We start from the raw sequence: 17,656 nt of genomic DNA on the forward strand, positions 1-17,656 counted from the left end.
AATAGTCATGTCAGCAGCAGGACCACTACGAAACTTGAAGTTCGTGTCGTGCGGTCCCTCTCGCTTTCTTATTAAACAGTATAAGTGTCAGAGAGACCGCACGACACGAACTTCGAGTTTCGTGGTAGCCCTGCTGATACGTGTCAGTGTCACAAACAACCGACAGTACCGACACCAAAGAAAAGAGTACGTATCGACACCGACCGACACTGCCATTACGTAGTATCTCTTATTAGTCTGTGCTGCCATTCATTGCTTGCCTTGCACCGTTGCACTGACTGAATGCACTGCCATGCCAGTCAGTCAATAGTCAAATCAAATGTCAACAGAATTAGTGCATGGGTGTCGTAAAAGGTTATGTTATGAGTGTAAATATTTATTAATTGAACTAAAATGTTATCTTATGAAAATAAGTTGATTCTTGCGCCTATGGTGCGCATAGGGACATTACCTATGAGATTATTGGCACTTCGTTATGGCGCTGACATTGTGTATACAGAAGAATTAATTGATTGGAAGTTTCTACGTTCTAAGCGTAGAATAAATGGCAAGTGTTATCTTATTAATCAGTAATCTTCACTCAAAATAATGATAAGGATAAGAAGCACGTACTGTATTACCAATTTATCCTTATACTGAATTTTCTATTTTGGTAGAAAACTATCTATAGTTTATAATAACTCGCAGGGTTACTTTATGGAGGCCCATATCAATGATTGTCAATATCAAGGCAACGTTTTTCAGATATACTTAACACCATAGATTATGTTGATCAAACCGACGGCACCATTGTGTTCAGGACTTGTGCTGAAGAGAAAGAGCAGGTTGTTCTTCAAATGGGCACATGTGACGCTGGCAGAGCGTTAAAAGTGGCCAAAATGGTGTAAGTATAAATATCACTTACAACATAATATTTTTTCAGAAAATGCAACAAAGATGAGATATAATCTTGTTATTGGGTAAATTTCAGAGAAAATGATGTAGCTGCAGTAGACATCAACATGGGCTGTCCCAAGGAATTTTCTATTAAAGGTGGGATGGGTGTTGCATTGATGGGTCAACCCGACAAAGCATGGAACATACTGAACACTCTAGTCACTAACCTTTCCATAAATGTTAGTTGCAAAATAAGAATACTGAATACCCCTGAAGAAACATTAGAACTTGTAAATAAACTTGTCAGTTCAGGTATAAAAGCTATAGGCATCCATGGTAGAACAAAAGATGAGAGGCCACAACATGCTGTGAATACAGATATAATTCGCTATGTTGCTGAGAGAATATCTATACCAGTTATTGCCAAGTAAGTAGCTTTAAAATAAATAGCTATTCATCTCAGTGAAATTCCACTGTGAACTATGACAACACACAAAATGTTGCTGTTTCCAAACTAAATCTCAGTAATCCTGGAAATATGCCTCTTGGTAAAGGTTTCCTCCAACCACTTCCACACCTCCCTAATGTTCACTTATTTGGTCCAAATATAACCTGACTCATAATAATAGTAGTTGTCTGTTGTGAGCTAGTACCAGTTATTGTTCATTTTCTTTTCCTGTGATTTCACTTACCCTGAATATAAATGTGAAAAACTTGTTCATTCAATTTTTACAGTGGTGGCTCAAAAGAAATTGAAAAACACAGTGACATATACAAATTCAAAGAAATGACTGGTTGCACGAGTGTGATGCTAGCCAGAGCTGCCGAGTGGAACTGCTCCATTTTTAGAAAAGAGGGGCTACTTCCTATGGATACTGTAATTAAAGAGTACCTACAACTTGCTGTTGATTATGATAACTCCCCATCAAATACCAAGTATTGTGTCCAAAATATTTTGAGAGATCTACAAGAAACACCTAGAGGAAGACAGTTTTTGGAGTGTCAAACACTGGAACAAATATGGTATCTATTAATTATTTTTAATGCTGCTGACAAGGGAGACCTCTTAACATTTTTTCTTAAGTTTAACTATATATAAGCTCAAAAGCATGAAACTACTCAATTTGCAGATAAATTGCAAATGTGGTAGTCAAATATTGTGTCTATTATTATTAATCATGTGTTTCTTTATTGATTGACAGCACAATTTGGGATCTTGGAGAGTACTGTCAGAAAAAACAGTCTGAGTATCAAAAAATGGGAATTAAAGGCAGGTGGCAAGTGACTCCAGATGAATTGGAACCTCCTTATAAAAAAACAAAACTGGGTGATACCAATCTTGAGGAAGTAAATCAGTTGAAAGTATGTAATTTTTCTAAACTTAGTACATTGCTAAGCTAAATTTAGTGGCAAAGCTATAGGTGGCCGCAATGTTGGTTACCATAGATAGCATTGCGCCTTTTTGGTTTTGCGAAAAAAGCAAGTCATAGTACTACTCTTAGGGGCTGTTTCACCATCCATTGATTAGTGTTAACTGACGGTTAAATGTGATGTTGTCTCTATTTGTTTTTTTTTTTTTTCAAATAGACGGAGACAACATCACATTTAACCGTCAGTTAACACTAATCAATGGATGGTGAAACAGCCCCTAAGTGTATTATTTGTCTTCTTACTTTTGACTCAAAAAGAATAGGAACCACAAAGTTAATGTCACAAATATCTAAATTTTACTTAGCGCCATATTAAAACTAATATTTTAAATTTCAGGCCTGTTTTATTCGAGGGAATTTCAACGATTTAAATTTGCCAAAGGCCAGACTTCATGCATGGTGCGGGAAGAATGGTCATGACTTACCCGTTTATGATACTAGGCAAGTCTCAAAGCTGTTCCAAACAATACTTACTTTCAATGGAAAAAAGTATACTTCATCATTTTGGGAAAAGAATAAAAAGTTTGCAGAACAAGGTGCAGCTTTAGTCTGCTTATTTTTTCTGGGTTTAGTAACAGAAGATGAATTGCTACAACTTGGTAGTATAATAAAATAACCAGGAACTTGATCGCAGTTTTTATTTACCTTTCACAACAAAATAAATAATCATTTACGTTTTCAATTGCTGTATTTTAATGACCAATTCTTGGTTAAGATCTTCTAATTTTGTTTTAAGTTCACTACGTTTTGATAAATCACCCCGCAAAGTTTCAAAATTGTGGAAACAAATGTAAGCATTACTAAGTATATCGTTGTTGGAAGACAATCTTGTCGAATTGTGGGCCATGTCATCTATTTTAGCTATGTCTTCAAGTATGTTCTGGGTTGTAGGTAATTTAGGTTTTGTATACTTCTTGATATCCATTTTATAGCATAAAAGTATTTTGATGATTTATTTTTATTCTACGTTTTTCGGGGAAGATCACGATCATTTTGACACTGACACTTATGAAGTGTATCTTCTTGAACATGAAACGATAGCGTTCCTAAATGCACTAAAGTACTTGCATGTATGTAGCGAATCACAGACAGTGTAAAAGTGCCAGTGACAGAGATTTTTCACCATTAACTTACATTATCTTGTTCAATTTTCAATTTTTCTTGTTCTACTTATATTTTAATTTACTTTTTTAATAGCTTTTATTAGGTTTATTCCAATTGTATTATCGACCCTGCACAATTAGGAACACCCTAAAACGGTTATAAAAATACACCTATTCCACAGGTTAGCGATGTGGACGGATAATGTGCGGAAAATTCGGCCTGATTTTGTGCATTATGGTGGCGATATTGACTTAGACCGGTCCCAGACATATGCAATAAAAAAAATGCAATCATAAAATAAAGGCATGGCGGTGTTTAGCGCTTAGATTTGAGTAGGTAGGAGCAATGAGGGCTATCGCGAATGAATTCGCCGCTAGAGGCGCTAGTGTAGCGTGAGGTCTCCGAAATGTCAAAACTCATAGTTTTTGGGTGAGCTACGCGGGTTTATTTATAATTAGAATAATTTTGTAAATATTTTGCAATATCTGAAATTAATTATGGCAAATATGCATTCCGGGGCAATGAATGTCTGTGTTTTGAGACAGTTTTGTCTTTCGGAAACCTATTTCCTCCCTTTTTTCCGAACAAAACGGGGACTATGCAACACTGTGGCATGCTCGATATTTTTATGGTACGGATTTAAGGTGTTTTAAATATGATTTTAATCTAAACTTTGTTTTCACGCCCGTAACAAACCCGTAATAACAGACTTTGAAAGCCATACTATAAACCTCACGCAACAGTGCGCCATCTAGTGAGACAAAAAACGATAGCCCTCATTATAACTGACTAAAGTTGGGAGTTGCTGTTGTAGTCAGAAGCTCTCAACGCTGCCATTATCATTGTTAGTACATATCTACATAAACAAAAGGCTAGGTTCTAATCATAGAACTTAAATAAAAACAACGTACAAATTTAACTTCGAATGAGATAGGTAGATAAAGCGGCAAATCAGGTTTAAAAAAAAAGTTTCAAAGATTTTTTTTTTGAACATAAATAACTTACATGTTTTCAAAGTCAAAGTCAAAGTCATCTTTATTCAATTTAGGCTATAACAAACACTTATGAATGTCAAAAAAAATCGTCCACCGGTTCGGAAAAACCTCTGTTGAGAAGAATCCGGCAAGAAACTCAACGAGGTACCTATATATTTTTTTAACAGATTTACAATATTATTAAATGATATCTATACATCACAAGTATTTAACACAACTTTATTTTAAACTTTAACAAAGTAGGTTCGCTATTTGAAGGGATCACTAATGCGGATCGGAATTATTTCCAAATATCCCTGTGCATGATATACTTAATCATTAACTTTATAATACGCCTTAGATAAGTATTAATGTCTTCTTGACAATAGATCTGAATTTTGTATTTGTTTCATTTGTAATGTTTTTTGGAATTTTATTATAAAAACGTATGCAATTTCCCAGAAACGACTTTTTGGTTTTAGCCAGTCTGTATGATGGAACTTTAAGCTTCCCTGTGTTTCTAGTAGCCTTTGGCTTATCGACATTAGTGGGAAAATCACATATGTTCTTCCTTACATACACGATTATCTCAAAAACATAAAGCATAAAGCGACGGCAGGGTTAGGATACCTGTTTCCTTAATAAAAAAAGATGTTAAAGATTCATGCGTCTTCAAATTATACATTGCTCTAATTGCTCTCTTTTGTAAGATAAAAATTTACTCAATGTTTGCAGCAGATCCCCATAAAATAAGGCCGTACGAAATAATGCTATTAAATCAAGCAAAATACAGCAACCGTGCCGTCGCCACATCGGTTAGCTGCCGTATTTTCCAAACTGCAAAAGCAGCAGCTGGGCTACTACGAAACTCGAAACTCGAAGTTCGTGTCGTGCGGTCCCTCTGACACTTACACTATTTAATACGAGAGCGAGAGGGACCGCACGACACGAACTTCGAGTTTCGAGTTTCGTAGTAGCCCTGCAGAGCTCAATCTAGCCGCGATTGCTGTGACGTGAGGTCCCCACTGTAGTTTAGAATCCAGTTATTCCTAAAAATTGTGTTGATTTTGCAAATTCATTAGTTTGACCATTTAACTTTATATTAGAAACTGAATTCGAGTTAGATTAATTTATCAACGAGAATTTAATACATTTAGTTTTCTTAGGATTTAGGTAGTAATAAATTATTGGCAGCAAACCATGCGGATATCACGGACAAGGTTTCATTGGGTTCAATGAAGTCGGTATCTTTTCTACTAACCTTGAACAGTACCTAAACAACAAGATAACAACAATATTTTAAATCACATAATCACAATCAAAATCAAAATAAAGTAATTACATGTCAGAGTTAGTATATAGAGTTGTCGTCAGCAAACATAACTTATACCCGACTTTTTAAAAATAATTAGATCGTAAGCTGCAATACCTAGTATGAACTGTGTCGTAGCTGTTTACGCCCACCTCGGGATTATGGAGCAGTTATGTTATGTTCTAAAATGATACATTTATAGGTGTACTTAATTATTAAGACTGTTAGAATAAGAGAATAAAAGCAGAATATAATTTGAAAGGTAGGTCCTTAATATAAACATAATTATGGTATAATTTATTTTGACAGTTGGAAATACGTTCTAAGTAGGTATTGATACATTAGGTAGGTATTTTTTTTTATTAGCCTATTTTTGTGTCCCACTGCTGGGCAAAGGCCCGCAGATTACAGTCGTCGATATATACTTATATATATTTAGAACCTATATAGATAGATAGATGATGATTATATACGATATGATGTTAATATAAAATTACATGGTTAATACTAAAAAGAGTATCGTTAGGTAGCTATCAACTGGCCGGAGATCTGACACGCTGTGTAGTTATTTAGATGGATAGTTTGCGGTTTCCTGTAGCAACCGCGGCTGCATCGACCTCTATATTCCAGAGTTTGAACGTACAGGCTTTATGGCCTTAACGAAGGAATTGCTCAATGTACACCAACCTAACTACACACTGTATAAATTTAGAGGGTTCCGTAGTAGCTATAATTTAATTTTTAGGCTACCGTACCTCAATGGGCAAAAACGTAACCCTTACCTATAGGATCGGATCAGAATCACTTTGTTGTCCGTCCACTCGCCTGTACTTACGTCCGTCCGTCCATTCGTTCAAACCCTTTGTCTCAGGAACGCGCGGAGGTGTATCAAACTAAAATGAATATTAAGGGTCTGTTTCACCATTTGGCGACTAACTTTAAGTGACGGATATCAGTGATGCCGTCTCGGTTTGTTTGGTCCGAATAAACCAAGACGGCATAGGTACTTCCAGTTATCCTGAAACTTGAAATTTGGTGTGAAGTTTGGAACCTAACTCTTATGGCACAACCAATAAAAAAGGCTTGAATTTTTTAATTTTTATGACTGCCTTTGTCACAAACCAATCTAAAATTTATCCCTTGCTGCGTTAAATTGCTTAGAAACAAACACTTCTCTAATAATGCTGGATATTCATAGATACAAAGTACAAACTTGTATTAAATCTTCAGTGCGCCGGTCCGACTCGCACTTGGCGCGATATTTCTATTAAACAATGACTAGGTTTACAGAGATCTGTCAAATAATTCAAGGAACTCGTAACAAAGAGTGGTAAAATAGAGGCCTTTAATGTGAAATTCTATAAAAAAATATAGCGCACTGAGTACCTAAGCACGAAAAAGTGTAGCCTTAAAACTAAGCTTATTATGTACTAACTAACCGAGATTAAGTACCTACTGAAGTTTAATATACCATCCCCACTGATTTCTGACGGATAGTTTTGCGTTACTACTAAATTCGAAAATCGAAGTGCGTGTCGTTCCGTCACTCTGACACTTATACTATTTAATACGAGAGTGAGAGGGGCGGTACGATACGAACTTCGATTTTCGAATTTCGGAGTAGGCCCTCTGAGCAAATGGCAATCTTTGCCAGATCGTCCACCTAGCATGTGGTCTAACAGCATTCGGCTTCTCGAACACGGTCATCACTCCATAGCTTTAGGTACAGCCCCAGCAGTCATACACACGAGCACTGCTCACAAAAAAAAAGTTTTCCTTATTTTCATCTCCTCCAGCAGAATCCTTTTTTACAATACGGAACTCTTGGCAACGAAAGATAAAATCACATGGTGTTTTTAAGCAATATTGGTTACGGTGACCCCGTGCTATCGACTGGACCCGATGACAGCCAAGCGGAAGTGGCACACGTGTGGTCCATCACGCATCCATCCGTGTCATGCCTCGAGACATCTCGACTGGCCGGGAGCCGCGTCGGGTTACACTCAGTGTCGCTACCAATCATTACATTTATAATAAGACTAGCTTTTGCCCGCGGCTTCGCTCGCGTTAAATTTGGGGTAACATACATTTAATTTCTGCGATCCTTTTTTCGTGTTTTGATTGATTTTTCGGAGGATTACATGGAAATACAAATACATACAGACGTTGTTTTAGACAGATGGTGCAAATTTTGGAATTCAAAAATTAGCCTACCTATGTAATTAATCATAGTTCGTACCAACTTTGAAACCCTGTTTCGCTGATCCAGGGGTGGAATTTGAGAAAACGTTAAAGTACTACGCGTTTCTTTTGCCTGCGACTTACACAATATAGGATTATATCCCGAGAAATTGTAAAGTTCCCGCCGGAAGTAAATTACTGTTATGATCTATTTTAATATTCTTATTTGTCGATGAGAAACACATTGTAGCTTTCTATTACTGAAAGAAGAGTCTATGTCAATCAGGGATAGTGTAGCTTTTTATTGTTAAAAGAATTATTTAAATCAGCTCAGTCGTTTCAGAGAACCCAACAAACAAAGAAACAAACAAAGTTGAGTTTTCTAAAAATCTTTCCCTAGTGAACCTGTGTATTAGGTACTTTAGGTCCATCTTTGCCAAATTTCACACTGTAGCATGCTGAACGGTTGTGTTGCTCTGAAGATGAGCTCTGATTGAGTTCGAAACGCGTCAGTCCAATTTGGTGGTGGTGATAGATGGATTTGTGTGATTTGTGTGTGTCCTTACAGTGTGGAGGTGGAGGGATTGCATGCATGGACACATTTCATGCATAAAGGTCGCGGGTGAGCAAAGTTATTGTGCCAGTTCGTTGAACGTACATACATGTCAAATTTCGTATCTGTGCTACCTCTTCAGGAGTTCCGTCATCAGCAGACGACCCTGGCTGCAGCATCAGGTGATGTATATCATATAACCGCATTGTCATTGAAATTTAACAATTATGTAAAAGTCTTTTGTGTTTGCCATCAACTTTTGAGGAGTTCCCTTCTACGGAGACGATCCTGGCCAGGATGAGCAGGATGTCACTGCTAAATTATTGTATTGTTACAAGATTTAGTACATCAGTTAGCCAAATCTCCAATCCCTAATTTTATTAGTTTAGCTTGTGGGTTTTCTGATCCAGTTGATATATAAAATCTTCTTTATTCGTTTTATCCCGTGGGATTTTCTAAAAATCTTTAAAACAGTTTAGGTACGTACTTTAATGGTTTGGTTAATGATAATTTGATCGATGGAGTCTGTCAACAACTGAGTTTCTACTGACTTACTCGTAGATACATAGGTACCTAAGTGTAACTTTAATTCGTGTTTTTTTAATGATGTTCTAGAAGCACCTATTTACTTGCGCGACGGCGTCAGTGTTGATCAAAGACTACAATGACGTACCTACAACATGGGCACTGGGCAGTCGGTAGTGTTAATGATGTAAGCTATTTTTATTTATCCGGAACACAAACTAACTACATACTTAAAAGGCGTTAGAGAGAAGCTTAAACTCTAGCTTTAACTCTAGCTAAAGGTCTACTACTACCTATATAGTGTAAGAATGTTTAAGTAAATAGGTATGGTTGAATAGCCACCTAGAAATCAGGGCTGCATTTTATCTGTAGACTAGCTTTTGCCCGCGACTTCGTCCGCGTGGAATAGTAATTTTGGGGTTACTGAAGTTTTATTTCCTACATTTACCCAAGGTTTTTTTTGGAAAAATAAAATATTATTTAAAGAATATGTGAGTCTCTATACATAAATTACTGTACTAAAAGATTACGTAGCTCGCATTAGCCAATGAGGAAAAAAAACATGTTTGTGAAAAGTTAAAAAAAAATCATATCAGAAAATAACAAAGATAGGAAGCTGAAACTTACAGGAAACACGGCTACGCTCTTTCCATACAAACTTTACCCCCCATCCATTTTACTTAATTTTATCCATTTCACCTACACAGATATTTTTTCATTGTAATCGAGAACTTATTTTCATTTTTCTAAGTCCAGAAATGAGAAAATTTCCATACAAACTTTCCCCCCCCCCCCATTTTACCCCTTTAGGGAGGAATTTTATCCATTTCACTTACACAGATAAATTTTTAATTGTAATTGAGAATTTATACACCTATTTTCATACTTATGGTTATTTTTTCTTAAATTCTTGTATTTCAAGTTAAATAAACAATAAATATATTTCATGTTTTTTCATACTTCTAAGTCCAGAAATGAGAAAATTCCATATAAACTTCACCCCCCTATTTCACCCCCTTTGGGGATGAATTTCTAAAAATCCTTTCTTAGTGATCACTAACATCATGAAAAGAACGCCTGTACCAAATTTTAAGTTTCTAGGCCCAGCAGTTCGGGCTGTGCTGTGCGTTGATCTATAAGTCAGTCAGTCAGTCAGTCAGTTTCTTCTTATATCTTTATAAATATATAAGATGGATTAGAGTTTTAAAATGCCTAACAGCGTGGACCACGGCATAATATCATGTTCGGCTTTTGTCGCGATCGCTTTAGCCACCGCAGTTATTTTAGTTTCTCTAACATTTTTATTTCTCATCATTGAGGTCAAGAGTCTAATGAGTTTTTTGATTTACAGCCACATCGGCGAAGGAAATGTGCGCGTGTTCGAGTCAAACCGCGAAATTACGAGCGATTGCCGATGACGGCTACAAACCACAAACTTTTCTCCGTTGCGGTCCCGCATAATAACAAAACTTAATGGAATTTAGGTACACTGCGTAATTTTTTTCAGGCATGATTGTTGTGGTGCAAGATGCTCAAATTTGTGTCTAAAAGCATTATAATTTTATTTTAGTCCAGCAAGGTTTAAACATAAAACTAAAAATAATTTCGAATTATCGAATAAATATTTTATTGAGCTGTACTGATTTACTTATAGCAGGGATTGAGCTTGAAGTCGGAGGGAGCACAATTGTATTGAGATCGACAATGTCCCGTCGCGATGTGTCACCCTGCTTTGTATCTATTATTTAAATGACGAGCAACGCGACACTCACACATGAAGGTATATTTTCGACAATTCAATGAGCTCCTCTTCAAATCTCGACATGTAGCATCTCATTACCGCTGGGGTCGCAAAAATCAAATTAAAAAGTTTCCAAACGCATGTGTTTACACTTCAAAATATTGAGTCCAGGGGGCGAGCTGCTAAATACAATAAGGCTCAAGGGTTATAGCTATCAATCAATGCTCACGGAGATATTAGATTTCAGTTTCACCGCCACGACCGCCTGCTATTAAAGTGAAAAAAAAAAAACAAAAATAACACTTTGGCGCTTTTGTAGTTTTCTTTTCGACTGTCGATACAATACAGTCTCAAACATTTAGCTAAGTCAAAACCCCGATCAATATTACTCGTCTAATTATCTCATAAATGTCTCATAAACAAACAATAAATATTCAGTTGATGTAGGTATCTGCTGCATCTCTCGCCGTTTAAATTGAGCGCTCAGCTTTAGCCGGGACGCGTGCCGAGACATAATCAGGAGATCTCATAAATAAATAGTGAGCTTTATGTAGAAAAACAAAAGGGGGTTAAGTTATTAGGACGCAGGGCGCGCGCGGCGCGGGTGGCGGCTCCGACACTTAATAAATTGCTCCCCGAGACAGATGATGCTCCGAAAGAATGTTGTTTTAAAATCTTCACATGTCGCTGCTAAAGTGTCTCGGAGTTTGGAGCTAATCGTTTCCATGAATAATAAAATTTTAAGGTGAATGTATACCTTATGTTTTGGAAGCTCGGAACAAGTTAGTGATATTATCTACTTATTGAACGTACCTAACGCTGGCCATCAGTACAGTCTATGGGCTGTCGTATTTTTGTATAATGAACAGCCCTGTCACTGTCTCCTATGAGGTTTCTCTCGGGGCTTTGTAATTTTTTAGAATTTGCTTTTAATAAACTTATTTACATTATATTATTCGTAGTTTCCTGACCTTCTTATACTACACTGTACCTACCTTATGGAATTGTGAACTACTAGACTTTACCCGCGGCTTTGCACACGAACACCTTAGATCCGGCAGTGGAATTGAAATTTAAGGATTTTACTAAACTTGTATGGAAATTCCCACAAATAAGTAGGTATAGCGTGGATTTCATTAAGTTTCATGTAAATAAAACATCCGTACCAAATTTTATGTCATAGCGGTATTAGCAGTTGAGACTTAAAGATTTGGTTCAGATACTGAAAATATCGAGATAAAAAGTACCTAAACTGTGTTTAAAATCTATTCCAGACGTCTAGCTATGTACGTATACCTACATACATACATACCAAATCTATTTTATCTAAATCTGTGTAGATGTTTTAGTGTGAAGGAGTAACAAACATACACACACACACACGTACACTCGTACATACATTTATATTTAAAATAGTAATAAAATTTAGATACAGTCGAGTTCATAAACTTGTGAGCAAAATTTTGATCAAAAATATCTGAACACGAACACGACTCTATTGTTAACGGCGTAGAAGAGTGTTTAGATATTTTTGCTTACAAGTAATAACTTGTTTTTTTTATGTTAGCCTTAGCCATGTATTTAAATTCTTAATAAAGGAATATAATTAAGGACTAATTTAAATATGTACATTTAAGGTAATTTCTATTTCTACATTGTAATTATATTGTTACCTAATTTAGTGTCTGCAATAAATAATATTATTATTATTGTCTATTATTAAGTACCTATTATTAATTCTTCACTAGAATGCTCTCCCACGCTTTTCGGCAGCAGCAACTAATACCTATTAAACATAAGACTGCTATAAGTGGCTATTTAAAACTGGATGATATATCGCTATAGTGACGACAAGAGCCAACTGCTCCAGTTGTGTTGGAATTTACGACCGCCTGAACACGGCAAATACATTCGTTAATAGACACATTAGCCGGCGAACTGCGCCTGCGCCTTAATTGCTGACATTATTGTCGCTCGCTTGTTTGTTGCCTGGTGGATCAGTTGTTGTTCAGTTTGGGGGCCCGAAACAGATTGCGCTGTAACTGTTCGATTGTCCGTCTGTTCGGTAGGTACGTGCTTAATGGAAAGTTTGTGACACATTGAGGGTAGAATAAAATTAAAGCCGTTGCATTTATCGTAATGTCCGTTCATGATTTCAGTGGCAATAGTTAGCGGCGCTCCTTGCGCGCAAAAAATGTGACCAATAGATATAATACGAGTATTACTAGTAAAGTTCTGTTAATAGAACTTATAGAACCTAGGTACCAAGTTATCGTTCACCAAATTACGCGCACATTTGGGAATGCGGAAATTAAAATGCACAAAAATACATTCGCTAATAGTAGAATTCATCGGAATGTTTTCACAGACGGAGCTTCTATTAGCTTCAGCAGTAATAAGTACTAAACCGTTACTGCAGGAATGATGGCGGTATATATTACCAAGTTATGATTAAGTTTTTCTGTTTTTTAAAGAACAACAAATAAAATACACATAAATTTTGAGAATATGTACTATTAAACGAATTAAAAACACACTGTAGTAATTATTAATGTACTCGTACCTACCTACCTAAAGAAAATGTAAATAATGAAACAAACAAAGGATATGTACTTAAGGTAGGTACTTTACTTACTTACTAAGTATTTTTTAGTCTTGACAACTTCGCAGCACCGTGTCATATTTCGTTAGGAGAGCATAATTATTTTTTATATTAGCATACAATCGGTTTGATGAGTAAGATGGGTACGTCACTATACGGTAAAACCATGTCCTTATATCATGAACAATGCCAACGAGTGTCAACACAGTCCTGTCTCGATTAATTTGCTAACTTTCTATTGGCAATGTTTTCAAAGGACTAAAGTAAATGGAATGAAAGGACAACAAACAATGGTCGTGTGCAATTACCATAATGGCAACGTAGGTTGGTATTGTTTTAGCGCGGCGCGGCGCGGCGCTAACGAGCCTCAAGTGGCGCGTGCGCAGACGCCCTTTGTTTCCGGATCCGCGCTGTGTCACCATTATTTGGATGGAATAATAATAATTGTGACGTTCTAATTATTAATTTATTTGGTTTTTATTTTAGTACCTAATTTAGTTCATGAGATTACTAGGTATATGTACGAGTATAGTTATCGTTGCGTATACGCGCTTATGGGAGCTTCTTTAAAATACTTAATTTAATACTTTGTTTTACTTGCTGCTCTTCTTTTTGAGTCGTAGCTCTGAAACAAGGTAACCTTTTAAGGTCAAAGGGGGCTTAAAGGTGATTACGAAGAATGTTGAAAAGAACAACATTTTAAAATCTTCTCAAGACAGATTTCATTGTAAACAAAACAGCCAAAATACGACAAGTTAGGTTTTAATTTTCTTGAAAGTTGTGTCTTCTACACTTAATTTTATGCCATTTTATGCCCGAGTGTATTTTGTGTAGCTGCTCTTTAAATGTTTCTTTCCATTGTATCGATTTCAAGTAACTCAATAAAACTGATGTGATCAACCAGCAACACTCGAATGCTTCCAGTTGCGATTGTGGGACGTCGCAATGTCTGCCAACTCAAAAGTGAAGCTATGGTAGAATGCACTCGATTGAGAGCGAGATAACAATGTTGCAATGAATTTCCATTCAGTCTTCAGTTCTACAAAGAGAGATTTAAATGGATGAGAATGCTATTGGAGTAGCTAGCGCCTGGGACCACCGGCGGAGGCGGCGCTTTGCTGCGCGGCGGAGCGTAGCGGAGGTGCCGGTTCGGCTTCGCTTTTGCCGCCTATCACCTTCAGCACAGTTTACCAACTTATAACTTACATACATACTGATTGACATACTGTGACTACTGTAGACGTGGCATGATGATGCTGAGTTTAGGACATGCGAAGCGAATCGACACACATACCTAAATACCATAGGTGCCGCGCATACAGTACCAACCCGCTTAATCCGCTGATCAATGTATGTATCACTGCATGCATCCCTGATACTTCATGAGCGTTATGAGTGACGTTTTACTAGGTTTTTCTTAACTCATAATGTTTATTTGTATGTTTGTTAAGTTCAAATCTTGCTAGTCAAATTTCACGCTTATAATCGGAAAAAAATCTTGTACTTAGGTACCTATTAAAATCGTTTTTTCCAAATTTGAAGTCCTTAAAATATAAAGGAAGATCTACAAACCAGTTAACTCGCAACAGTAACTACTAAGCAGTGAGAAAAATTGCAATAAACAATAATCAAACAGGAAAGCGTTCCAGTGAACCTTTGGGTACTCTAAAGTAACTTAAAGCCGAAAACTTAATACTTGGTTAAGTACTGTTTATTGCAAGCGTCTACACAAAGTTAGTGTACTTAATCTAATACCTATCTACTACAGAACATCACGTATCAAAAGTCAAATTACAGTAGAGTTTCAGTGGCTCCACTCTTGCCACTTGCCATATTAGGACGTTACAATGATCATAATGTATACGAGCTAAGGCAGCGAAGCCGTATTGTCAAGCGGCCATTCATGCCATGGTATTGAATACCAATCAATACTCGTCTAAGGATCTCTTATTCACGCATACTTTAACTTACAACAAACAACGTTGCAACTCGCGCATCGCACCTACTTACTGGACCGGCAACGCTTTAAGTAAAATATAAACCCTTGTTCCCAGCGCACAGGATTCACATTGACCAAGTAACACCATCAGTACAGAGGCGGCATATCATAACACAACTTATCTAATGTTATTCTTACTTAATCTTTTGTACACGTTCGAGTTTTTATAATAGCTTTTATTGTAATGTTTGGCTCTAGTTTAGTAATTCGATAAAAGAAAATCCATACGTAGCAGTCACAAAGAGCTCTTTCAGAATGTAAACGAGATTCTGACGGAAAAAACGTTCTTTTATTTGCGTTAATCTTGTTTCATCGCTATTTTGCAAAATTCGTCCTTTTTTGAATTCATTCAAATTGTTTTATCTTGAAAATTGACGATTGTGCCTTAATCACGAAACTTGGACCTCAAAGAACTTTTATTAAGTATTTATGTATTTAGAAAACAAGAATATATACGAATTTTGACGTGTTACATGTAAGAGCGACATGTTCGGCCACAGGCGTGACAAGAGAAGTTGGCGGAGGTTGGTGCGGAACTATCCAGATGGTGGTTTTGTCTTTTGTTAGCAAATGTCTTGAACCAGACTTCATCGCAATACTTGCGATCCTCCAATAGGTACACGCTTGCGCCAGTCACGTTTTTCCGCTGGCTTTTCCACACATTGTGGTCAACTTTTAAGGTGGCCATGTCTCGCTTACCTTAGTACACTCTTTGAATCTGAACAACGGTCTCCCGACGTTTCTTAAACGATTATATAGTGTAAAACCATACTACATAACTAGTGATAACATTTTTGATCTGAAAAGTTTGAACAATGTGCCCCCTACAATTTTTTATTAGCTACATATATTTCCCACCCACATCTGGTTACAAATTGAATTTACAACTGTTTTTTTTTTAATCATTGCAGTTATCTGCATTCTTTTACCGAATCGAAAATAACAAAAATATATAATTTACCAATAAGTTTCGGTCAGTGTAATAATAATATTAACCCCGAACTACCTACCATGGTATAAAACAAAGATGATTGGAACTGGAATACAAAAAATAGGGTTCTGGTCCGTGGTTTCGGATTCCCCACTAAGTAGTTAGAGTAGATAAGCATGCACTTGGTTACATCACCTGTGTATTTGCACAGAATATAATAGTTGGTATTTCTAGATTTTGTAATGTATTGTATTGTAAAACTCTTTATGGTACTTACATAAAAACACATGAAACACAAAAAGATGTACAAAGGTGAACTTATCCCTTAAAGAGATCTCTTCCAGATAACCTTTGAACGATTGACAGGATACCAGACACAAGCGTAGTCACTCAAGAGTAGTCAAAAGATAAAAGAACCGAAAATTTTAAATTAACTCAAACAATGCATTACTCGTCGTATATATTTTATACGACGTATGTGTATTTGTATTTAATTTACACATACATATATAGGTACACACTAATACAAAATATATATTTTTTTTCTTCTCGTGGTGTATCTTCACAGCTCACAACTAGCCGCGTAGAAAAATAACAAAGTTGAATATTCTTTAGACTAGATTCTTCAGACGTATATATGTAGATTACTTAAGTACCTAGTAAGTAACTTTGACAACGTCTTCTTCGTTATTAGTCTACGTGATCTTATAATTACCTGACATGTGTTTATAATGTTTTTTTTCAAAAGGTAATAAATAAATCTATTTATCTAATCTACTTCGATCGACAAGCTGATAACAAGATCAACTTTGGAAAAAGAAAGGAAAGGAAAAGTTTGGAAAGGTTGAAGTGTTAAAATTAATATATTTCTAGCTCTTTACCTAAGCAATCATAAAAAGCTTTAAATTGCTACTATTCTAAATATTGAGAGCTCATAATTACGTCGACAACGTAAAAACGAAATATTGAAGTTTTTTTCAACTTACCTAGGTCATACATAAGTGCTCACGAAAAGCTGCATTACTTTCTGCCATCATATTAAATTAGACATCGAAAACTGTGTGTAAAATATGTACAGAACCGTTGCTTTATAAATTGCTGCATATCGTATAATCCTTCAATTTTGTAGAAGGAAATATTATTTACCTTTGTGGGCAATATAAAACGTGACGGTCCGAGCGGGCTTCTTGACTGCGCCGACGCCTCCTCACGTCCGGAGCCTGTGCAGCTTCTGTTATTTTCCGGCAGACACACGGCCATTACCTTTAATAACAATCCACTGTAAATTGCATCGTTTTCTACTTCTTTTAGTCAATTCTACGTTTTAAAAAGTATACCTTAGTATGGAAATGTTTACAAACAGTCCTTATTTTAGATTCGTAAGTCCTAGTGTACTTTATAAAGTACAAATGAATTGTAAGAACTGCC

At 36.3% G+C, this 17,656-nt stretch overlaps 1 protein-coding gene across 3 annotated transcripts; it reads left to right on the plus strand.

Moving 5' to 3' along the window:
• Nucleotides 1-37: 37 nt before the first annotated feature.
• Nucleotides 38-2,934, plus strand: Dus2 (Dihydrouridine synthase 2). Of its 3 annotated transcripts, none has more exons than XM_074085584.1 (6): nt 38-190; nt 745-883; nt 971-1,303; nt 1,612-1,899; nt 2,079-2,238; nt 2,644-2,934. In XM_074085584.1, the coding sequence occupies exons 2-6, from the start codon at nt 837-839 to the stop codon at nt 2,920-2,922; spliced, it is 1,107 nt and encodes a 368-aa protein (XP_073941685.1). In that variant the 5' UTR covers nt 38-190; nt 745-836; the 3' UTR covers nt 2,923-2,934. The 3 variants fall into 3 exon arrangements, with proteins under 3 accessions (XP_073941685.1, XP_073941686.1, XP_073941684.1); XM_074085585.1 differs by having other exon boundaries at nt 38-186; XM_074085583.1 differs by lacking the exon at nt 38-190 and adding an exon at nt 212-547.
• The last annotated feature ends 14,722 nt before the right edge of the window (nt 2,935-17,656 follow it).

This window comes from Choristoneura fumiferana, chromosome 3 (genome assembly GCF_025370935.1).
Source record: "Choristoneura fumiferana chromosome 3, NRCan_CFum_1, whole genome shotgun sequence".
NCBI classification, from domain to species: domain Eukaryota; kingdom Metazoa; phylum Arthropoda; class Insecta; order Lepidoptera; family Tortricidae; genus Choristoneura; species Choristoneura fumiferana.